The sequence below is a fragment of the Anomalospiza imberbis genome, chromosome 4, assembly GCF_031753505.1.
Source record: "Anomalospiza imberbis isolate Cuckoo-Finch-1a 21T00152 chromosome 4, ASM3175350v1, whole genome shotgun sequence".
In the NCBI taxonomy this organism is placed as follows: Eukaryota; Metazoa; Chordata; class Aves; order Passeriformes; family Viduidae; genus Anomalospiza; species Anomalospiza imberbis.
The window spans coordinates 5,516,899-5,542,666 of NC_089684.1; the positions used below are offsets into that span (position 1 = coordinate 5,516,899).

The following is a 25,768-nucleotide window of genomic DNA, read 5'->3' on the forward strand; positions in this document are numbered from 1 at the left end:
TATTTTATAAATGTCCCCAACTCCTCCTTTACATATTTTTAAATTTAAAAAGAAAACAAGGTGGGGGGGGAAATCCATGCACAAATATCAGTTAAGATTAAAACCAAGCACATCTGTAATTAAACAAATTTAAAAATAAAATATTTCAATTTCTATTTTCAATTTGCTTAGAATTTTATGAAACAGCTCTGAAACATACCATTTCACTAAAAAAAAAATTACTTTCTACTTATTGGCTTGTTAATTTAGAACAGATCCTTAATGTAGGCTTTTAAAGTCTCTAAGACACCTAGTCCTCATTTGGTAAGTAGGAAGCTTCTTGAAAAAAAATGAGGTTTAAGTCTTCCATTTCTGCATTATTCATGGAACAAATCTACCACCTTTGGAAGTTAAATAATATGGGGGTTGAAAAAAAGCATTCCTGGCTTCCCAAATCTGCTTACCAATATTTAAGAAAATGCTTATCAGTTTCAGTTCGCTACTCAGAATCTAAACAATCTAAACAGCAGAGAAAATACCAGAGTTATGTAAAAATGATAACCAAAAGTTTAAAATGAGAGGTCAGTTGACTTAAATCACTGCTTCAAAGCATCTAGAAAGCCGGGGCAGGTAGGGAGGAGTTGTAGTAATGTCCTTCTCCACCTTACGTGTACTTCCAGTCTAGGAATTTCTAATGCCTGGGAGAGGGGTAAAGTACAAGACCTCCACTCCTCCCTTCCTTGCCAGATGCATGAGAAGAATAACAGAGGTGCTTATCATACCACCTAGGAAAAAGAGAGAGGATTTCTCCCTTGCCAGGAAAAACTAAGGGTACTGCTAATTTGTCAGACATCCACTAACCAAAAGCTGGTAAGAAAAATTCACCAGGATCCAAATTATTAATCATTCCCTAATAATGGAATTAGGAAAAACTACAATCTGTATATAGTCAGTCTTATTGCTTTGGGAACTCTTTTTAAATAAGTTGTATTTATTATAAAAAGGTTTGTCATATACCCATGAGTTTTGAAATAGAAAACAGGCTGTGCAGTTTGGAACACTCTGACCTTTCACCTCTGGACAGCCAGTTTCAGTACATGCTGTTCCACATGTGCAAGTGATTTTCAGGCTCCATTTAGCATCCTAGACTGTTACTGTCTAAACTTCACAGTGAAGTCCAATATATATTTTTTTTATGATGTAGACTAAGCTCTGAAGACAGGAGGTGTATGACTTAAAAGGCAGACTCTGAAGTGTTTGGAGTTTTTTTGTTTGTTTCTGCCTGTACCAGGGTTTATTCTGGTTCTGCAGCCTGAAACAGAGCACTCCATGAGTTTACAGAAGGATGAATTGGTTTTAAACATTTGCTCCTGAAAACGTTTTTCTTCAACTCTCAGTCTGCCACGTTGTCAGGAAAACAACATTTTCTTCCATCAAGGCGGGGACATGCTTGGAGAAGAAACAAGAAAATGACATCCAATATCATTCTGTTGTAAGGTAAGAAGCTTGCCTTTTGCTAGCAACATGGAAAACAACGCCATGCCATGGGCACAGGAGTTTGATTGCTAGAGTTTGAAAGCTAGAGAGGTGTCACGATGTGTAATGACAGATTTGTGTACCATGCTACCACTCTAACACCTAATTTGAGACCCCAGCTCCCAAATCTCAAAATGTTGAGTGACATGAAGGGATTTGACACAGCTTCCCCCTGCCTTCAATTTTTGGGGGAGGAGGTGGGTGGAAAATGGTGGTTATACTCTTTCAGGTTGCATTGGATAGAAAAATAACATTTGGCACAAAAATCAAATGAAATATCAACCTGGAAAGCAAAAGTCTGCTTCAAACATTTGGGTAGTCACACTATAAACCAAAAGACTACATAATTATTCTGAGGAGCCTAGTTTATACATAATTTCATAGCACAACCATTAAATTCAGAGGATGTATATTTGCAGGTAAAAATAGTTGTAACACCACTGATACTATAGTACAAAACTAGAAAATCTATTAAAAATACTTGTTTTCTTATATGGAAGCTTCAATGGCACAAGGAAAAAAAAAGAGGAAATGGTACAATGCTTCATATTTACAAAAATCTATTTTCATATTTACAACTATTATGGAAGAAAATATGATGCCCTAAAACCAGACAAAAAAAGAAAATGTTCTTTACTTTACTGAAGGGAATATACCTTTGTCCAGTGGGTAAAATTCTCTGGCTTCAATCCAGCTCAGCTGGTCATTTTGGTCTAGTATGTAAAAACAGAACTGGCCCAGATAGATGAGCCAAAAAAATGTACACATACTATGTAAATGGGTGAAGGACTTTCTTAAAAGAAGTCATTGAAAAGGAACTATGAAACAGCCTTATGTGACAAGCATCAATTCAGTATTGCCTCTCAAATCTTTTGTTTTTCTTTTCCCTCTCTAATTACAGAATTACAGAGAGGGATTAAAAAAAAAAAAAAAAAAAGCTGAATCTGAATACATCAATAAAACCAGATCCAGCCATTGCTTTCCTGAGCAACAGCACCTTGGAGAGCAAGTCACCCTTCCAGTAAACCAGGCAGAAAAAAAAAAAATATTCTTTGAGCAAGAGCTCAGCTTCATATATGCATATGATTTCCACTGAAACTGAAAGCAATCACTTAATCACTTGCCTAGAAAAAGGTTAAACCTACCCTGCCCTTACATATATCTAGTGAGATTAGAAGGGACATGTGAGCAAATTTCAGTATAGTATAGAAACAGGAACAAACTTCTTAAGAATGTGAGTTTGGAAGGAATTTCTCTAGTGAACAAGATTATTATACAAGCATAATTTTGATTATACTGTTTGACCTGATCCTGAAATTCCTATATTTCAAAATCGTTTTCTACTGAAGGGCATTGCAGGATTTGCAATTTCAATATTTGAGACTGCCAGTGTTCAGAAAAAAAGAAAATGCAAACTGCACAAGAAAGAACTCTTTAAATGAATACATCTAATATGTTATTCATTTCCCACTACAAATCAAAACACACTACAGGTTTCACTAGCAGACGAGGAGTGAAAACAAAAGAGTACCAAATACACAAGGTGTTTTCACTCAAAACAATTAATCATGAAAGAGAAGAAAAGGTAAGAGACTGAAGTACTACTTGGTGATAAGTTCTGACCTTGAACACACACAGGGTACTCTGCCAGGGTGAACTATATAGTGGAAATATTTTGAAGACATATACTGAACCAGTCTCAAAATTTTAGGACATACCAGAGTATATACACCACTCAGAGAGAATGAGAGGATTTTTTTCTTCAACTTCAAAATACACAAAATTATTTGAGCTACCAAGACTGGTACACCACTGACCTAAACACCTGCCTTATTTCTTTAAATGAGCCTATCTTCCAGTCAGCTGTGCCTCCACCAGCTGACTGGCACTCTGCAAACTCTTTGCGATACAGATATTCTTTCTGATGGTTTCCTTTCAAAGAGTCACTACTATGTGTTTCATACTATGTAATCAGGATGTGAATTATACTTTAATAACAGAGAATATCTTTGAAATATTCTTGACAAGAATGCAGTTACAAAAACCTCTGATGAGGTACTATCTACTTGCAAGCCACACGTAAAGGACAAATACCGTTAAAAAGCTAAGATTTGTACAAAGGAAAAAAGACATCATCACCTAATACCGCATTTCTCTTCTACAGTATGAGAACTATGTATGACATCAGTCCAGATTTTCAAGGCATTAGGTCTGGTGCATGCCATGGTCTCAAGTGACTATCTGAAAAATGCAGCTGAAGGGCTGGAAGGACTTGTTAATGCAATACACTTTTACATTACAAATAGGACAAGATGTGAAACAAAACCTTGAGAGGGAAATCTCCTTATTAGTATTTCTGTTTACATGAACCAGAGTCATGTACAAAAGCCAAAGCACTGCACTGCATAGCTGACTCAAACACCAGCAACATAAGCGGCGTGATATCAAGTGAGCAACAGGTTGCTTTAAGAAACCAGGACGCTGCATCCTGAAGCTTACTGATTGTTGGGCTGAGGGGGACGCTAAAGCAGCAGATAAAGTTGATGCATTTGTTGTAAACTTTCCAGCATTCAAGCTTTATTTGTCCAAGTTTGATACTCCCCTCTGTGGGTGGAGAAGCTGAGGGACTGGCTGACGTCACCCAAAGAGTAGGGATAAAGTGCAGTGCCCAGAGCTTTGGAATGAGTAAAACTTCTTAGGAGGTATAAAAGGTCGGCTGCCCTGTCTGGCAGGTGCTCTGCTGACAGCAGCCTTCCTCCTGTAGCTCAACTTCTCACACAGACCCAAGGAAAAAAGAACAGTAACAAGGAAAATCTGTCCACAATGCCACAAAATGTTGTTCTTCAAGGACCATCACCCTGGGGATTCAGGCTCTCAGGAGGAATAGATTTTAACCAACCCTTAATCATAACCAGGGTATGTACTCTTTCAATTTCCTTTCTATTTATTCCATTAAATAGCTGCTGTAGATTTTTGGCTTTTGCTTTTCTGGAGTTCAGAGATGCAGACAAAGCTGTGAGTAGATAAAAAAGTAGCTGCTAGTTCTGAGGAAAGCCAGCTGAATACTAGGAGTTTTTACAAGTTTTGTGTGACATGTTTCTGTGATTGGTCTAAGAGACTTTAACTGCACTTCTACTTAGGTCTCAAAATTAAATTCAAGTGCTTTGGCAGCAGAAAAACTCTGGCATGAGTTCCTGGGCTTTCAAAATTACATTTAAACCTGCTAAAAGCAAGACCTCACTTTTATGCTTTCGACAGCTAGCCTCTCTGATCACTGGAGGAGAAAACTGCTTGGCAGCAACTCTTCATGCCTGGGAGTTTGTGCTTTGCAGATTAATCTGACTCTTGTTAATTAAACCAAGTTCTGTTTATTGCCAGCAAAGGCAACAATAACTACTCTTACATATCTAAAAGTTCTCACTTTCATGAATGTTAAAAGTGTGAGTTATTAGAAAGCTATCCAGCCCTGCATACAAAAGAGGGGTTATTCGGTGGGTTTTGCCATATTTAGAAACTAAAAGTTTACCTTGCCCTCCCTCCCCTGATAAATGGCAAGAATTTGAGCCTTCATTCCTTTTCATGGATTTTGAGATATTAGCTGCAATATAAGAAACCAGTGACTCGATCAGTGTAGCATACAACTCACTGTCAGCTGCCCTGCACCTACAGATGTGGATCTGCTCAAAAAACAGTATATATATTTTGAGAATTTCTATATTTTAAAAATTGTGTTCAGTGCACATCAGGCTAGAATTCATTCTCCTTAAATTTCTGCTGCTTTTCAGGACCGTAGACAGACCAAATACGTGTTCCATGAGCCTCCAAATTGCTATAGGGTTTTATGTTTTTTTTTTTTTCTTAAAGCCCTATACTCTGACTCACTATATACACTATGCCTGGTATTGAGTAAATGTCAAAAGCCTTGAAGGATGGATACCACTAGTGATGTCTTGCAGTAAATATGCTTCCAACCAAGAATCAACAGAAAGTTTAAGGACCATTTTTTCACATATTAACTAGTAAAAATTAACTTAATGATTCATTCCAGATTTATAAAAGCATTAAAAAATATGTATTTTAAATAGAAGTAAATTAAAATGTTATTATTTGACTGAATGAAGTCACATAACAACTATTCATAGAATATAGCAAAGCCTTTGGAGAAAGAGAAGACAGAAACTTTGAATTTTAAAAAAAATCTGTGGATGTTTTGGGGCCTTCATTGCCTTTTATGGGCTTCTAAAAGAAAAATAGTTTCCATTATCTCTAATGAAAAATATTTTAGCGGTGTCTGGTTTGTATTTTCTTTGTGTTTAGATTACGTGCAATGAAGTTTAAAACTGCAATAACAAAGGATGTTACTATAAATATAACTTTCTAAAGAATAAATTACTTTGCAGTTGACTCATACCTACCAAATGCCTCACAAGACATAAGCCATTGGTTTCTGGCATATTACAGAAATGCTCAAAATCACGTTTCAAGTAGTACAATAAAATATATATTTTAAAAAATATATATGGGAAAAGAAGGTTACATTTGCTTAGCTCGGGCTTAAGAATATTAACAGTAAATTTGTTTAAAGTTAGTATTTTTGTTGTCACTGCATATATTTTGAAGAGTCCCTCAATAAGTATTCATGCAATATCCCTTAAGAAATAGAGAATATTTCAAAAGATTCACCAGTCTTGCCTCTTGGGGTCTAGGTGTTCCTTTTGTAAAAGTTATCATAAGCATCCCATTCACACTAGGTTTAACTGTCCTGACAAGAAAAACAAAACAATAAATAGGAATTATTTTTAAATATATTCTGAATAATTGGACAGGTGTTAAGATTGGCTGGCTACGTCCTTGTTCAACAAGAGACAGCTTTTATCAGGACTTGTCAAGAGAGACAGATGACATAAGATATCATCATCCACCTGTCTGAAGAACAGATGTCACTTCAAAAGCTCATGTAAAAAATTGTTCTGTTGTTTTGACTGTTTCAAGCAAATGCAAAAACTACAGACCATGATCACTGGGGGAGAGGAAGAACAGGAGGGGAGTAAAAATCAATATATTCAAATTCTATTATGGTCAGAAACAATAAATTAACTACAAAGACTGAAAATATTAAAATCCCTGGAACTTTGCATAGATGCAAATAAATTGCATTAATGAAACTGATTACAGGAACAATTGAAACTTGTACAGTTTGGAGAGAATGGTAAAACATTATCAACTCTAGATTTTAGTTTTATTTTATTTTTATAGACCTTTACCAATCACAATGCAAGTATTCATAGTAACTCGATTTTATGTTTAGCCACTCTGCAGACATTCATAGCTCTCTTCAGAAAACACAGAACCTGTGTTTATGATGGTGTAAAGTGATAAGCTTTACAAGTCTACTATCATATGCAGAGATATTTTCTTCAGAGTTTCCTTGGAGACATTTGACCCTCATGTGGTTAAATAGTCTGCGACATCTGAATGATCAACATATATTTTTGTATTTATCCAAATCCAAGATACCCAGGATAGAGGAGTAACAGGCATACCATGCAGACATGGCCTGAAGAGCAAGGCAAACATTTTCCCAAAGCAACACTAAAATCTACCTTATGAAGGCAGGGTGAGCAACACGGAGCAGGGCATGTTCTGCTAGCAGCACAGCTGCAGGGGAATGTACTGTGCTAGGCAGATACACTGCTTTATAAGCCAGGATCACTATCTCAGGGCTTTGCTGCAGTATGTCACAGGTACAGCAGATGATTTGTTATGACTTGTAAAACACATAAGCTGCAGAGTAACCTCCATAAGAGTTATACAAGCTAAGTTACTCTTGAGAGGGAACCAAGAATGGCTGGTTTGCCCAGTTAGGTATTACAGCATCAACAGTCACATTGGAACACGAGGAATTCTGTTGCAGCTTGTCATTGCAGACATATTCACAACATGTTAAGCCAAATCAGAAGCAATTCCATGTTGAAGGTAGAAGAATGATCATACCTCTAACCCCTGTCTTATTATAGTGGTATAAGTGGTCTCAGTGCTGATCATCTACACTTGCAGCTGTGGAAGTCTGAGAAGTAGACAATTTTAGCAATTTCAGACTTAGGATTTATAAACAGCTTCCTCGATTCATATTCAAACAGATTATTCAGGCACCTGAACTCTTTGTTGAGCACACAATTCACCAGTCCATTCTTTTGAAGGCTGAGGGTGTAAAAGTCCGCAGCTGGCCACAAGCACCCCCTTGGAAAGTCTGCCTTACTTGATAATAACACATGCATTGTAGTTTGCTACAGTGATATCAAAAAAAGTTTACACGCAGGAATGCAGAAAAAGAGCTCACAAAAGAATTTCTTTGATCATTCAGACTCACCTAAGGGAGATGGAAAGAGGAGAGAACTACTCCCCTTCACTGATGTTTGCCATTATTTCAATACTAATACAGTGCAACTCATAGTAAAAACAATTTCTACTTGGCTTTTATGTTGACAGTAGTGTCCCCTTCAGAGACAAGTCTGCCAGCTTCACCAAAGCTGGGGTTCAGAACATGCTGGAATTATGCTAGGCAGCTCACTCTCTTCCTTTGCTGGAAAACTGTGAAACACCAGAGCTGAGTAATGCCTCCACAGCATGTTTTGCAGTCAAGACAACATGTCCTTTCACTGTAGCAGAAAATAGTAAGAAAAATTCTCTCCAATTGCTTTTTCATTTAATATATGCCACAAGTAAAAGAACTGCATTTGGAAACAAGACTACAGTGACATTTTTTTTGCCTTCACACTGGGATTCATTTACTTAAAAACAGGCAGCTAATGTTACTTTGCATGACCAAACTTGTCCCTTCTGCTGTTCGAGAGCTGAATTTCAGAAGTTTATGTGCTACATGCATCATTTTCATGTTGCTGTCTAGGTAATCAAGAGTTGCCCAAAATGACAATACACAAGTAAGGGACAGAAATCCCACTCAGTGACCTAATATCTCTTTGTGTACGTGGTATGTGTAAGTGTTGTGGTGGCAGGAGAGGTCACCTCTTGCAAATAGAGGCCTGTAATTCTAGAACAAGCTTCAGTAACATCTAAGGTCATGGCCACTCTACAACAGTTATTTTAAAGCAAAATTGTGTTGCATTTCAATTAGTTTCACATCCATACAGAAGTTTGTCAACTAGACAGAAAAAGAAAAAAGCAAGCATAGAAAGATAAGCTCAGGGCTATTTCTGTGAATGCCACAGATGGTGATACATGTACATAAGGTATGAATTGCACCACACAGACCACCATGAAAGATCAGGGCCACTGTTACTTAAATGCCATGGGATTTAAACCTAAGTACTTTAAAGAGCTCAGCAGCACAATTTCTTACCAGTTCTTTTCTACTGCTGGTGTTAAGGGGAAAACATAACTTTTTTTCAAGCAAATTATATATATAATGGCAGTACAGAAAGAATATTTAAAGATGAAATACAGACTTAACATTGAGTAATGGTGAGTAATTACAGAAATGAGAGTGGAAACTAATGCAGAAAGGTGAAGATAATTTCTTTCTAAGTTGGAGTTATGATGAATAAAACATTCAAATGGTTTCCTGACAATAGAACTACAGAGCCTTTGGCAAAATACCTCCCCCATCCAACAGGAAATAGGAGAACGTGATGAAGTTTATTTTCTCTATGAATTTTTGGGCATGCATGGTGATTAAACAGTTACATTTTGGTCTTTTCAGATTACACCTGGAAGCAAGGCTTCAGCCGCCAACCTGTGCCCTGGTGATGTTATTATAGCTATTGATGGTCTAGGCACAGAGAACATGACACATAATGATGCCCAGGAGAGAATTAAAGCAGCTACACATCAGCTTTGTTTGAAAATAGAGAGGTACGTGTACACATCTGCCTGTTTCTGAAAGAAGATACTACTCAATCAACAGTACAATTATTACATGGTCTAACTATTTAAAACTGTTTGAGGAAATTCCCAAGATCCTTAAAATTACAAGCAACCAGACCTACCTCTTAAACTCCAGATCAAGCAAGACTCCCCAGAACTCATCTTTCTAGGCACAAAAAGAACAGCTTCCCTCAGGTTATTCACACTGTAATTCTGCTGACTGCACAAGTCCTCTCTTTACTGTCAGTAAGCAAGCAGCTCATGTTTTGGGGAAATAATAAAATCTTCATCTAGTGTCAGTTGTTCAGTGACCGCTCGGCTTTAACACTCCCTTAGCCACAGGTGCTTATCACTGCCTCCTTCTCCCAGCCACTCATAAAGCTGCCAGTGCATCATCCCAGTTAGGGAAAACAACATCACGTCACGCTTTCATAAGGGGTGACAAAGGAATGAGTTTAAAGCCAATCAAACTCTTTGGTCACAACATATTAAGCCTAATAAAGGATTCTCAAAGCAATGTTCAAAATAAAATTGAGAAGCACTGTCTTACCTGAACTGCAGTAATCCAGAAACTTTTGTGTTCACTTCTCTCCACTACAGCCAGGAAGAGAAATAATCTGCAGCTTCTTATCTCCAGCTGACTTTGCTCAGCCTGTAATCAGAATCACTTGGCACACTCTTTCAGCTGTCTCCAAAACTAAGACAGGGCTGATTAACCTGAAGCTCTCAAGGAGGCACAGCTCTTTACTGTAGCTGACTACAATATTTCTTTTGAAATACAAAAGTGTTTCTTTTTTTAAGGAGTGTTGTTGAATTACTAGACCACACACCACAGTTAAAAATTATTTCTGTTAATTGAATGTTCTGCTACAGATTGATATGCCATTTAACAACTGTCTTGGGATGTCAGTTTCAAGATGTGATATATGTGTATAGAACAAGCAGCACCAGATTAATATTCAACATTACCACTATGCTACTTTAAAATTAGCAGCCACATTTCAATTTGTCAATAAAACCAGAACTGTAACTGATATTTTCATGTTTGTTACTTCTGCCTATGTGACTGAAAGAATCATCTCTTCAATTTCCCCTTGCAAATACTTTGCATACTTAGATTGCACTTCAGCATTGAAAAGCAGGCTTGACATGGACATTATGGTCTTTAAAAAAAAGAAACTGATGTTTAGGATTATTGCTAATATATTCAATTAGTCATATAAAATATTCTGAGGACCCAACATTAATTCTAGCAACCATTTAAAAAAAGACAAACTAAAAAGTTTGGTCAGCTCAGATCAGAAAAGCACTAATCTCCCTTTCCTGTTGCATTTGGTAACTATTAACAACCTATTTCCCACTGTTAATAGCATACATAATTTTTTTAAAGTAAATACATTTTATTTATATCAGTTACATATCATTGACATATTTTTATGTCAAAACACTAAAAAAGCATAGAAAAAGCCTACAGATTTACAAGCTGCATTATATTTTATGGGGACATACACAACTCCATTATAATTCAAATTATTTAAATTCTGACTTTCTTTCTTTCTTTCTAGGGCAGGAACTAAATTATGGTCCCCACAAATTTCAGAAGATGGCAGAACACATCCCTTCAAGATAAATTTGGAAGCTGAACCTCAGGTATGAACTCTGAAAAGCTACCTAACCATTTTTATTTGCCTTTTTAAACTCAAAAAAATCTCTCTTGTGGTCATTAAAATCCTTTAACTAGAACTTCATCTATAATTGGCCAGTTTAAGCTCATATGAACCACCATGATTATGACTTCCAAGAACACCATTTTGTCTGATTCAATGTTTTTAATTTTTCAGCTGTAACCAAAACAAAACATTAAAAAGCTACAACAAATTCTCATTTTCCTTCAAGAGTCTACCTATGGCCATAGTTTTATTATAGAAATAAAAGACATCCTCTTATTCTGATACAGTTCAAGTTGCTTTAACTCTTTTAGAGATTCTTCATCATATGAGGAAGTTCTTCATTCTGGAATAAATATCAAGTACCTAAGTGATGAACTCATCAGATCACGAAATTCATTTTGATGTAGTCAGTTAAACAGAGAGATCTTTAAATGCTGGATCTCTTTACCTCCACACATTTTTACACTGTGCCACAGAACTGAAGTTTACATATACACACAAGACCCATGTACAGGTCAATAAGCAAATCACTCACCACTTCTGACTAGGAAAGTCTTGATCACTGTATATGACTAAAGCAAATCCAATCAATCAACAGCCATCTCTCTTTTCTAACTCAAAAAAAGAAAAAGCTACTATGAGTCAAAGCCTTCATATTGCTAATAGCAAATTAGCTAGCTACTGCTTACAACTCATCCTTTACTTCTTATTCATTCCTCTTTAACCTACATAAACATTTGCTGTTATCTCAAGAGCAGGGAGGGAAGAATATTCTGCTGATCCTGGAAGATTTGGTTCAAAGCAAATATGTCAAAGTGTTTATTCTGTGATATCCTAGGGAAGAAAAAGTAAGACTAGATTCCATTTCAATGATCCCTGTGCAATAAATACTTCCACCAATTCTGTTTTCACAGAGATGCTCCCAAACATGAACACAGCACTTCAGTGTTACATTTCTCTCTCTGCTTTCTAACCTAAAACTTGCATTAAGTAAAACAGCACAATCCATCAGAAACAATACAGCCTCTTCAACAGCAGAAATACTGTAGTGAAGAAACAAAACTGTTTTAAATGCATATTCTTGTGGAAGAGCTAGGATGCACATTAGATGACTAGCAATGGAACAAAATCATTTAAAAAGCTATAGAGAAAACCATGCAGGCATGCATGACACAAGAGCAATCCCTCTGCATGAAAGCTGCATTCCTAAAAAGGACAGTTCCTTAAAAATAGATCACAAGATTTCACTAAGTGCTATTTGGCAGACTATTGAAAAGCAGCCTCCATTGGGCAATCAGAAAAACGGTGTCTCCTAGATTAAACAGCCAGCATTTTCATTTAGTATATCTCTTTTTCATTCCTAGGAAGTTCAGGAGTACTGAGTATTTCATAAATAGCAGGCATCCAAAAAGTAGCAATGCTTGCAAGCAAATATACTAAACTGTTCCTGGAATGTTTTACATTTTAGATTAAATTCTTCCATCTGAGTATCCATCACTCCCTGTGAAATTTAAAAACCATACAGCCTATTTTGGTAGAATTGTTGGAATTTAATATTAATTTTTATAGCATATTTAGTCACAACACGAGACGCAGCAGCATGTATACCAGTATAGAAAACAGTAAAAGTTTCTTGAATCTCAGATGACAAATTTTTGCACAACTACAACCTGTGCTGTCCAAATCTTAAAAGAGTTTGCTGAATTCTAACAATAAATACTTGGCACTGAAGCCAAGATGAATGGAGAAAAATGCAAAAGCAGTAATGTATTTCTTCACATATAAAACTCTTTTATCCAAAAGTATTGTATTCATTTACTGGTGTGCAGAAGTGGAAAACCACTGACTTCTATTTATGTAATAACAAAAATTACTCAAAAGGTCATAAATCTTATAAATGTATCAGTTTTTTTCACTCCCATCAAATAGACATTTTAAAATGCACTACAAACGTTAAGAGAAGTCAGTTATTTAAGATACATTATGAGCCAACTAAATAACAATAACAAAATGACAACTTACACAATCTTCTTAATAAGTACCTAATTCAAGTTTGTAAGCTAATAAAAGATACTTACAAATGAAGGGAAACTCTATTTTGAATTGTTCAGCTATGTGGCCAAATATTTGGCCAAAGAATGCTTACTTTAGCTTCAATGAATGAAAATTATTCTACAGATGCATGGAGATGGCTATGTAAAACATGATAAACAACTACATACTGTGCCTACATACAACTATGGAACAAGGAACCTTCACACTGTAGCAAACTTCTGAATCAGCCTGAGAATCCCCCGAAAACCATCTGGAGACTGATACAGGCAATTGCCAGAGCACTGAGAAATTTCTCACTATTTTTAAATCTGGGAAGAGGAAACTGAAGCAACAATTCTAATCCACAGCAATAAGTGACTGACTGAGAGTCAGTCTTGAAAGCTACACATTCCCACATAAAAAAACAGCCAGCCTGATTTTGATAGCCTGGAACAACCAATAGTGTGATGGATAAATAATAGGAAATAGCAGACCACTTGAAGAATTACTAATACAATCACATTGCATTCTGAATAAAAGCAATTTAGAACATAAGGTTCTCAACAAATATAAGTGGAAAAAGAAAGAAAAACCACCTAAATGGCAAACTGTATCACAAATTATTTTTTAAATGCTTTCTCCTATATTGTCAATGTAAAAGAATACAATGATTTGTAAATGTTTTCTGTTATGATCCCTTTAACCTCATTGAAAATAATCTTGTATTCATTGCCACAATTTCTTGAATGTTTTTTATTTGAACTTTTCTTTCTTACTTCTATCTTTGCCTTTGAACATTTTGTTCAGTCAGACTAGACTTTTGGCCATCAAGGAGATTATACATTCCTGGGAGATGTATTATGCACGTAGATAAGTATAAAAATCTAAAAAAACCATAACCCATTGTTCTAAGAAATAAGTTTATAGTCTATTACCATTTATAATCAACTTTTGAAACAATATAATTGTGCTGGGCTAGTTTTGAGGACCTGCCTCTCTTTATGACAGCATTCAAAGATAAAGATCTTAGCCACACGATACCTCCAAAATGTAAACATTTGTGTTCTGTCACAGCAATTACCCCAAGGAATGCCATCATATAGGCTGTGACGGATGCATTTCTACAGGCTTTTGGTGCTACATTATTTCTATTCCTGATACCTGTATCAATGCAAAAATGTAGCTAGCCCCGCAAAAAAATCAGTCAGTTGGGAAAAATAATTAATAAATTAAGTACTGTAATTTTCCAATATTCCTATTTTGAAATTTCAACAACTTCCAGTTCTCATTTAGCATTTGAACTAAAAGAGGACTTTTCACACATTCAATGATATCAAATAAACACAAGAGCTGGACTATTTTTGCTGCTGTATGTTCTGTCACTGACATTTTAATAGATGAGTTATAAAGAAAGCAGAATTTAAGTCTCACTAACTGCAAGTTGTTTCACAACTGTTACATTGTAAACATGCTGTTATGGTGCCACATCTTCTGTTCATTTCTCTATAAGAAATGAAATATGGGGATGAAATTACAATGTTCACAGTTGGTTTTGTTTGGTTTGTATCATACATGGATTTGAATCAATTTTAAATACTTCAACATTAATATCTTTCATTAAGTAGCCATGATCCTAAACTATTAGATTATTTCCATTTACTAATACATTTTGTTAACTGCAACTCCATTCTGTCAGAGAGAAAGAAGGAATTGCAAGTAAAACCCTTGTGCTCTTTTATCTGATTACTGCTTTCAGTAGCCTCTTAAAGTGCAATGCTGCTAAACATTTTCATTTAATAAAACTGCTTTCTACTGTTTGCATTTTCTGGTTGCATATTCTATATATCCATGACTTTTCTTTAGTGTATCCTAAATATATTTTGGAAATTGTTATACAACAATTGTACTCAAAACCAGACCAAAACTGGAGAACTGTAAAATATTTCTATGAAAATTGAAGTATTAATGACGTGTGCTATCTTAACATTACAAGTTCAAGTTTGTAAAGAAAAGACCAATTCAGGTTGTAGAAACAAAAGCTTTTTATTCCATATGGATGGAAGTTGAAATGCTCTCACAGCACTGTTTCCAAAGAGTGCCACATGCCATCAGAACAAGGTGATGGACTGCAGCAGTTAATGTTCTTTCTTCATCCACTAGGGAAAAGGGGAAAAATCCCTCAGCAGATGACAACATTATTTTTTTTTTCAAAGTCTCTATTTCTGAGGCTTAGGAGTGGACCTGAGCTGGATAGGCCTCAAAGGACACTGTAATAAATATGCAGAATCCAAATAAGTGAATTTTCATGCAGTCAAATGTCTTTATCATTCCTGACCAACCACTACAGAAGGACATATTAAGATATCTGCTAAACCATTAGAGATTTTATTTCCAGACCTTATCCTTTTGAATTCCACAAATTGAAGAAATTATCCTGGCAAATGACAAAAAAAGTATGGCAGAATATGGGCACATAGGCAGAACAATTTCAAATTTTCCCATTTCTGGGTTTTACTTATTTATGATGAATTCGCATTAAATTGTAGAGCAGTGCAATTTTTGATACACAGATATGCTTTAAAAATTAAATACATTCAGAAGAATGTCCTCAATCTGATCTATGGTCAAGATTTTATTTCAGTTAAAAGAAGCATTAAAAATTATGTGTTTTCTAGGTAAGACACAATAAAATCATACTTCTGGAAGTCCTTCTATCACTATGTGATGAAAATGAAGAAGCTAGAGATTAGAAATAAAGCAAAAAAATTAAGATAAGCATACATGAAATGTTTTAAAAGAATAATGTAAACCATGTCAAATCTGATGACCAACATGAAAGGTCACTATAATATTCATCCCTCCCATTTCTTCTAAGCCTTCTGCTTTCCTGGAGGTGACAAATTAATGTGTATGGCTCAAGTAATATATACAAAATTCATGGAAAAATATAATATGCTTGCACCAGTTAAAAAATAACAGAGTTGCAAAAGTAAAAATGCATTCATTAACAATAGTGGTGTTGTCAGATTTACTCATTGCTAGCTTTGGTGTGCATTGTAGCTCTGTGTGTTTTGTCTGCCTATCATGTACAGGAATTCAAGCCTATTGGTACAGCTCACAACAGAAGGGCCCAGCCTTTTGTTGCAGCAGCAAATATTGATGACAAAAGACAGGTAGTGAGCTCCTCCTATAATTCTCCAATTGGGCTCTATTCATCTGGCAATATTCAAGATGCGCTTCATGGACAACTGAGGGGTCTCATTCCTAACTCATCGCAAAAGTGAGTACTGGCATTTACTTACGATACGTCGTCATTTGTGGTATATCATTATCTGTTCGGTTTTCAATTTTAAAGTCCAGCTCTTGCTGTTTTTTTTCTGAGAATCAGGAGATTATTCATTATCCAAAAAAAAGGTGACCAAGGAAACATTTTTTCCCAACATGAAGAACTATCCATTCAGCTTTCTAAGTAGCAATGCTGCAGGTAGCTAAAATTTACCCTCTGTTTTGGGTTGCAACACTACCCTCCAACATTCTCTCCTGTAAGTGCACTTTACTCTGAATGTTTCTGAACACTACTGTGATTGTATTTTGAGCATCAGGAATGAACAAACTAAACATGGTTTTTTATTTGTAAACATTGTTAGCTACATTTAAACTAGAAAGCATTATGTAGGGCATAGAGCATTTGTAGGGCAAAGAAAAGTATTTTATCTCTTTTTTCTTTACAGGATATCAACTACTTTGAACACAAGCATAATATTCGGCCCAAACCCTTCATAATCTCAGGCCGAAGCAGGTTATAAACTTTGAGTGCTGTGCTGGATGTGATGCATGGTGGTTTTTTTTTTAATAGACAGATACTCACCATTGACATTAATTAAGCATTCTGATGCATTTGAAATTTACTTATAGTACTAGACAGCGTAATGCTAAAATTAAAAGCAAACAAACAAGAAGAATTAAACGGTTGACTTTCAGAGCTCAGGCTTGAAATTCAAATTTTTCTTTCCAAAAGAAAGTAGATCTACACTCCCATCTCAGTTATACTGATCAGAGTCTGAAGTAACTGCAGCCATGATTCAGTTTACAGTGCAGCACCAGGTATTGTACATTGTGAACTTCTTCTGACCAAATGTGGTGTAATTTGTTAACATGCTAAAAAAAATATAGCTACATAGTACATATATATTACTTATTACATATAAATAAAAGATAGCCTACATATAAATAAAAGATAGCTAAAGATAGAGAGTTATAAGCTAGGCCATTGAGAGATTTCAAACTTGCATTTCAGCAGACCTCTTTCCAGAGGGCAATCTAATGCTGAGCTAAAAGTAGGAAAACTGATGCCACAGATTTGTAAAGTTCCAGTGCAGAAAATCTTATATATTTATGTCCACCATTTTTGTGTAATAAACCTCCATCTTAACTGGTGATGAAATTCCTCACTAGTGTTTCCATTATTACAGAGGGGAAAAAAACAATGCAAACTCTGTGGCTAAAAAATACAAGGAAGCTCAAAAGGGCCTGAGGGATGAAATATATTGTGATGTGATCCTTTATCCTTTCTAGCAGTAGCAGTTTGTGGGATCACTAGGTACCACACAAAGCTGGCTTTGGGACCGCTAGGTATCATTTCACAAGTGCCTGGATTTGTGAAAAGTCAAGTGAGTATGAAAAGCCTAATCTCACAATTCAGAAATGAAAATGATGTAGTATTTTCCATGAAAATGTTGAAGGAAATGGCCTTTTACCAGAGTATAAGATGAAGAAAATAAACTGCAAAAACTACCCTGACAGCAATGCAACAAGTTTAAGAACTTTGTCTGGGCAAGGTCTGTCCGGAATTCTAGCACCGGGGTCTGCACTTGCAAACTGCAGAATCTCTGACACAGGGTGTTACACCTACAAAACCTTGGTTTGACACAGTTTTTCTACTACTTTTTCATCAGTTGGATTAATCCACTGCTAAACACAGCAAAAAACAAACCACACCTCAGCTCTAAATATCCCTTTAGAACAGAACAGAACAGCAGAGGCTAAAAAGGACTTTGACTAAAAGAAGACATGACTATGGACTGTGGGTTTGAGCTAATGGATTGGACATTGGACAGAATTCTGGACTTTACTCTGGTGAAACAAACTGGAAATTATCTTTAATATATAACTATATGTTATTTATTTTTTACCTATAATTTATTCTGGTTTAATATTATTTTGGCTTCACGTAGTGAGAGTGAGAGCTGTGCTTTTTCAAGTCTTTTCCTGCTACATTCCATTTACTAACATTATTAGCACTGACAAAACTTATACTACTGCAGGATATAATGGTGGTATTGTTTCTTCTAAAAGAAAATACTGCAAATATGTATGTTGCCCTGTGTGAATTTTTTGGCTGGTTCATGCTTGGTGATGATGCACAACTATATTTGCATTAAGGCTTGCCTACCATTTTAGGAGTGCTTTTGTTTGATGTGTCTTCGATGAAAAAAAATGTATATTTCACTTTAAAACTTTGAGAAAGTGGTCCAACACAAATTCTGCTTCGAATCAAAGGAAGAATTTTGGGTTTTCTACTCCACCCGAGAGTAGCTACTGGGTAGAGTTCTGTACTATCAAACTGGGAAACAGAGCATTGTCCCAGGTTTACACAGCTTGGAAAGAGCTACCCACAACCCTGATATCAGGGTTGATGATATAATTTATTATCCCACAGAATATCACATAAATGGTAACCAATGACTGCAGAAAGATTTGGTTATGTGCTGTTACACAGGAACAGCAAAGAAATACTCCATAACAAAGAAAGCCTCTGAGGTACTATGCAGACAAGACTGAAGTGTTCAAAACAGTGATACTGAAAAAGGCTTCAGGTCAAATATTCATATTCTTTTGCTAATCTTTTTCCAGGTATGTTGAATTGGTGTACAGTTACTTCAGTCATGTCAAGCAACACTAATATTTTTAAAAAGTGTGCCTCTTATTTTTTATATATAAATCATATGCAAAGTCTACTTCAAAAGCCATAAGATTAATTCTCTAAATTAACCCATTGTTCTTGTGAAGGACCACTTTACATTCTACTGGAAACACTGTAATTTAGAAAAAGCAAAAGTAAGCCTGGATGTTTGAGTAACTTTTCTTCTTTGCATTGATCAACAAATACTTTTTTAAAAAAATTGTTAAACTATTTTTAAAAGATTCATAAATATCTTACTCTAGAATTTAAGTAAATCTAGGAAATGTCACATTAATTATTTTACACTACTTCATAGTAGTTTTTCGGCAGCGTAGTCAGATGATTGTGAGGTACAGAACTGGAATGATGTGTCTAGGATTCTTCCAGTGCTGCCGGTGTTTATTCTGTCTCCGACATGAACAACTTACATAAACTTTGCCTGCTATCCTTTTTATAGGTTACAAGAATTACTCACTTAGAACAAAGAATTTTAGGGAGGCTTAATTATCCATCAGTAAAACCTAGCATTAAAAATGTAAAATAAAGTTATATACTGAATTATTTCATCTATCAAAGGATTTTTACTATCTTTAAAGAAAATGCATGCCAGAATTTTAAGGACTGCTTTATAGCCGGCCTTGATACTTTTTATAGGAAAACTATCATCAATGACTACACATACTTTTGCTTTTCTCTACTTTCTGTACTTTTGCTTTTTGGAGCTTGTTCCATTTATGCTTTTCAGCGCTGTTAACATCACGGTACCCCTGTCCTTTTGTCTTCGCTCTCTGCAATCCCATGCTCACTGCACCCTTTCCTGCACTCTGGCCATGAACACAGTGGATGCAGCACTCCTTCGGGGCTGGACTGTGGCAGTGGGCGCAGCACCCCCTCTTCAATTAGCACGGTCAGCTCCATCTGCCCCACCGAGCTGAAAGCAGTGTCTAAGATGGCCCCTAATGTTCCCCTGGAAATGGAGCTTCCCGGTGTCAAGATTGTGCACGCCCAGTTTAACACACCTATGCAGTTGTACTCAGATGACAATATCATGGAAACACTGCAAGGCCAAGTTTCTACAGCTCTGGGGGAAACACCTGTCATAAGGTAATTAGAGCGGCATCTGTAATATTTATGAATACACAAATTTAAAGTACACCAAAAAATACTGTTTCTATGAAAAAGAACACTGAGTACACTGTTTCTATGAAAAAGAGGGGAAAGGTTAGAGAGAAACCAAGCAATATAAAACCATTCAATATTTTCACTAAAATACTAGTCATTTCTGGGTTTTAACCCAAAGTATTAAAGGAGTCCTTCAGAACTTACAAATAAATATTTCCTAAGTAATAATCTTAGAATTGCAGCTAATAAATAAAAAAACTATGATACTACCTGGACTGACCACTCCAAGACTCCGATTCCCTCCAAAATTTAAAACTTTTTAATAAACTATTGTATTTATCTGATAATGATTTCATAACATCCTCTTATTAATAATTCATAAAACTTTTTAATAAACTATTATATTTATCTGATAATGATTTCATCATATCCTCTTATTAATAATTCATAAAATAATAACAAATAAAATTTATATCCACTGTTGAAATTCAGGTTACGAAGATTAGGAAATATTATAGATGATTATAGTGTTCTAGATACTTAACTCCCATTCTAGACAACTCATTCAGTACAACTAGATCTTGTACAGAAAGAGACAGAATTTACTGTAGGCCTACAAATCCACGTCTGACTTATGAATTTATTCAGTGCACAACTAAAGTCAGGTAGGAACCTTATATATATGGATAACAATTATGATTATACAATAAGTAGTTTTAAAGCACTATTCATTTTTTAGGAGACAATTAACCCTTTAGGTTGCTTTATCTTTACCTTTGCATAATAGTAACTTATTTTCCTATTTTACAACAGTACTTAGGTTAATTCATAATATGTATGGTGTAAACTAAAGCTAATTACTAATATTTTAAATAAGCAATAATCACTGGCATCAATGAGCCTTCTTCAGCACCTTGCAGAATTTGGCTGCTGCTAACAAAAAAAAAAAATCTCTATTTCTATAAAAGTATTTAGGTTCATCCTATCTAATGAAAACTGTAGTTCATGAAGTCTTTTCAGAGTGAAGTTACTCTATTGCTTGAATATTTATTCTCAATCAGAACAATCAGAGAACAATAAAAGAAAAATTTGCTGCTTCATTATTGTGAAATAATGGATTAAGCTCAAAGTAATCAGATTTCACACTTCCTGTGACATTGCCTACTCTCTCTATGCAGGTTTGAAATGTCTCTTGCTGTGGGATGGTTTTCACTATGTATGCATTAAGAAATGTAAGATGACACATTTGTGTCTGGGGTTTTTGTCTTCTTTATGTAATTGCATTATCACTTGCTTTATAAATATTTTAGTAAAGAGGAGAGAATTCAGGGGTTTAATTAAACATTGCCAAGAATTGTAAAAACTACAATACTTCTATTAATTAAAAGCTTCTGACAAGAGAAACTGGTATATTTTTCACCAGCTTAAAGATGTCTCAAAGAAATCTACTGATTGATGAAGATCAAAAAATTCATATAAGCAACAGGGGTCACTGTCCATGGCTCTTACTGGGCCATTTGGCAGCTTGGATGCTACGCTGAGAAACCAAACCATTTATAGCAAAACCCAGTCTAATTCTTTGTGGACAGTAGGAAGCCAGTTGCAATAGGAAATTTAAACTGGACATTTGTGTGTGTAGCTGTAAGATAACAGACTTCATCAAAGTAAATCTGGATGTTTCTGATTACCCCCAGCAAGTGTATAAAATTTACAAATGCTACATAGTCAGTCTAATTCCTGTCAGTGCAAATAGTCCTCTACTCTTCCTCTTGACTACTTAGGATGCCATTTATCATGAACAGTTTAAAATATTCAGCAAAGTTAAAATGCCATGAAATATTCTCAGTAAAATCTTTATCTCACAGGTCATTTGAGATCCAACCATCAACTGCTGTTTGGACAATAAATTACTTTCTATTTTCATCATAACATTGCCATTGCAAAAGAAAGCCTTGTCTTATTTTTATTAAATTAAGAAATAGAACTTCCATTTTTCAGTATTCACCTTACAGTGTTTCCTATTTTGCAATACTTATTTCACTCCTTTCTGTAATCTCTGTATGTTTAATAAATAACAATTCTCTTAGCCAACTAATCACTATATTACCTAGTGATCGAGCTAACTTAGAAGTCATGCTCTCCCAAAAGATTTGACTGGTTAGGTTTTGGCTGACCTTATGTAAAGGCATGAGCTGTGATTTTAACAACATTCTTGAGGGCAGCTGCTGCAAAAAGGGAACTTCTGGATACCATAGCAGAGAGCACCTGGTAATACAGCAGATGATTACTGGAATTAAACTACTTTGAGATTAAATGGCCTTTTCTCAAATGCCAGTAGAGTCAAAACAGTACTTATGGAAATATGTAAATGAGTTTCTAGACTTATTTTTGTAACAGTTGCACTGATTTAAGTTTTTTCATTACTTTTTAGATCAAAAAGAGGCTATATAAAGCAATCTACCTGGAAGAAAGTTTCTCAGTAGTTGTAGGAACACATCTTTATGTTTGTTTCCTGAATCATGCTCTGTGCCTGGTAGAGATATTGCTTTAGAGTTATGTTTGATAAACTGTTTTCATCTGCTCTTCCTTCTTTAATACAGCGACCCGTCTCCCAACTCAGTGTCTCAGTCTGACGTGTACAAGATGCTGCACGCCAACCAGGAGGAGCCCAGTCAGCCGCGCCAGTCTGGCTCCTTTAAGGTGCTCCAGAATTTAGTCTCCGAGGAAGGTGGTTAATAACAATATATTCTACCTGTTCAAATCATTTTCAAATGTTTGTGGGAGGGGGGAATTCATGAAGAAAATAAGAAAGATTAGAGATACAAGAATTTCTGAAAGCCCAAATCATTCCAGACCTTATAGCTACCACACCAGGCTCCTGCCATTTCCCTTCCTCGCTTGTATAGCAAGCAGTCTTCCCTGTGAATACAATGCAGGTGCTGATCCCATTTTCCAGAATCTCCTCTCAGATTTTAAGATCTTTAATATTCAAAGATGACATTTATTGAACAACACAGTTTTGTCTGTGAGAATTTTTGGGACAAGCTGCTTATACTCATGACACCAAGAAAGAAAACACCCTCTTCCACATCCAGGAAAAGAAGAATTTGAACAAACTCCTGAAATTCCCTTAAAACCTATTTCCTCTTAATTCCAAATAAAAATTGAAGAAGATTATATAATTTATAGTCATATTTCCTTCAAATTAAGAAGTTTTGAAAAGAAAATTATTTAAGGCTGCAAGCTTGTTATATTTACAGTAAGCATAAAGAGCAAAATACAACCAAAATTAACCTAAAAGGTAATATTTTAAATTTTAATGTTTATATATCAATATTTACTAGAGAAGGAATAAAGACATCTAATTGTCTACATATATATCATTGTGAGATTTTACTTAGCATTTCCTTGTATTTTGCTATTATTTTGTATTCATATCATGTTACTAATCTTTCCAAATTGTTGTAGGGTTAGTTATATAAATAAGAAGCTTTCTGATAATAGGTCTTGATTATGCCATGTTTCTGTGTTGAAGTCCAATCCTTCTCCCTCTCTGCTATATCCAAGACCTGTTCTCAGAGAATTAGGTGATGTCCATGAGGCAGAGAGCACTGCATATGCAATCTTTTTTTCTACTTGCTTTTGGCTACAGCTTACACAATATTTCTCCTGATTCCAAAGAGGTGGAAACTGGCCTACTAAACTTTTCTAGTGACACTGCATTGTTTGTTCATGTAAGTGAAAGACTGTAAATACATCCAGAAGTGTATGTACAGTACAGAAAGTACAGAAGAGTGCAGAAAAGTACTTAACTGCATCAGATACTTTTATATTAGCCTGGACATAACAGGATTGTTTTGTTTTTCAGATGGGCGCCCTGTGGGAACAAGAAGTGTGAAAGCACCTGTAACAAAGACACCTACTGCCATGCCTGGTGTCCAGAAAGTGCCACTGTGTGACAAATGTGGGAGTGGGATTCTGTAAGTTGTTTCTTTTTAGTTTTAGAAATCCCCAGCTCAAGCACACATCATCCTCAAACACCACTGCAAACTACAGAAGTGCATTCCCATAATGCTGCTAGAGAGCAGATACAAAAATATATTGTTCTAAATGTCAAATTATAACCTGTACCTTCAACAATTTCAATACAGATTATATAAGTTTTGACAAAGTACACTGAGGTTTTAATTGAGATTTCTCAGGACCTTTTGCAAGTCAACTATTAAAAAATACGTAATGAAAGCAGCAGTTACCCATGCTGTGCTGTGTCAGGCTGTGAATTCTCAAAAATTTCTTGTTAATGCAAAGCATCCTTCTCCCTACCCAGTGGGAGTATCCAGAAAGCCTGTAGACCTGTTTTAAAACTATCAGATTTCTACCTGGTTGATATCACTAATTTCAGCAAAGAACACAAACAATGATGAACTGAGAAAACACAGACATGAAGAAAAAGCAAAGTGGTTTTGAAAGTCATTTTGTCACCCTTTTGATAGGTTAGGCTGTGGTTTCTGTCTTGTAACCAAACCAACATGTTTCTTCAAGCTCTTCATTTTCCAGTGTTCGTAAACTATGTGATCAACTCTGCAGCATTTTATGTCACCTACTCAAACTCAGCATCCAACCTTAAATGATACAGTAGTTTCAAAAACCACAAGATGAACAACTCTAAAGCCTCAAAATAAATACCTAGAACATATCTTGTATCATAGAATCATAGAATGGTTTGAGTTGGGAGGGACATTAAAGATCACCTAGTTCCAACCCCCTTGCCATGGGCAGAGACACCTTCTAATAGACCGGGTTGCTGCACTTTCTTTTCTCATTTTAAATTCCTATTAATTGATAGGGCTTTTTCTGTTCATTGTTTCCCTATAGAGGGACAGTGGTGAAGGCACGTGATAAATACCGGCATCCAGAATGCTTCGTGTGCTCTGACTGCGATCTCAACCTGAAACAAAAAGGCTACTTCTTTGTGGAGGGCCAGCTGTACTGTGAAGCTCACGCCCGCGCTCGCATGAGGCCACCAGAGGGATACGAAACAGTTACGGTTTACCCAAAATGCTAGTCCTAGGTTAGCACACAAATGTATGCATGCACACAAAAAGTCTTTACCAGCTTAGAACTGCAGTACAAGTGTCAGGATTTCTGCCTAAATCCAAAGTAGCGGCTTTTAAACCTTTCCCTGGGGGATTCTGAGAGAGGCGAAGTCCTTGTTAGCCAGCAATAGTATATTATACCAGCAAAATTCTGCTAAAATATTGGTTTTGAAATTGTCAATATAAGTCAAGGAAGTATAAACTGAAAAAGCTCTCCTAGTACACAAAACGTGAAGCAGCTGAGGTATCACATAAATGCTACAGCATTATGTACACACATATATATATCTTATATACGTAAGAACTGTAAGCAAGACATTATTTTGAACATAAATCAAGTATTTGTGCAAACACCAACACCATCAAAGTCTTACAGGCTGGGCCACTATAAATGTAGAAATGTGACAGATTAGAAAAGCAGCTATTTTACATGTTTAGTACAAAACAAGCAGTTGTTCATGTCTGTTATTGAACTATCATTAATG

General features: G+C 35.7%; 1 protein-coding gene across 4 annotated transcripts; it reads left to right on the forward strand.

The window, feature by feature from the left end:
• Positions 1-4,193: 4,193 nt before the first annotated feature.
• PDLIM3 (PDZ and LIM domain 3) lies at positions 4,194-25,485 on the forward strand. 4 transcript variants are annotated; one of them, XM_068186934.1, is made up of 8 exons: positions 4,194-4,431; positions 9,236-9,387; positions 10,965-11,049; positions 16,196-16,383; positions 19,906-20,169; positions 22,788-22,915; positions 24,056-24,167; positions 25,063-25,485. In XM_068186934.1, exons 1-8 carry the CDS (start codon positions 4,339-4,341, stop codon positions 25,250-25,252), a joined length of 1,212 nt encoding a protein of 403 aa, XP_068043035.1. In that variant the 5' UTR covers positions 4,194-4,338; the 3' UTR covers positions 25,253-25,485. The 4 variants fall into 4 exon arrangements, with proteins under 4 accessions (XP_068043035.1, XP_068043036.1, XP_068043037.1 ...); XM_068186935.1 differs by lacking the exon at positions 16,196-16,383 and adding an exon at positions 16,835-16,902; XM_068186936.1 differs by lacking the exon at positions 19,906-20,169.
• The last annotated feature ends 283 nt before the right edge of the window (positions 25,486-25,768 follow it).

Coding starts and splice junctions, on each gene's coding strand:
- PDLIM3 (XM_068186934.1), top strand. CDS start 4,339: ATGCCACAAAATGTTGTTCTTCAAGGACCATCACCCTGGGGATTCAGG. Junction 16,384..19,905: donor ATTCCTAACTCATCGCAAAA/GTGAGTACTGGC, acceptor CCATGAACACAG/TGGATGCAGCACTCCTTCGG. Junction 20,170..22,787: donor GGGGAAACACCTGTCATAAG/GTAATTAGAGCG, acceptor TCTTTAATACAG/CGACCCGTCTCCCAACTCAG.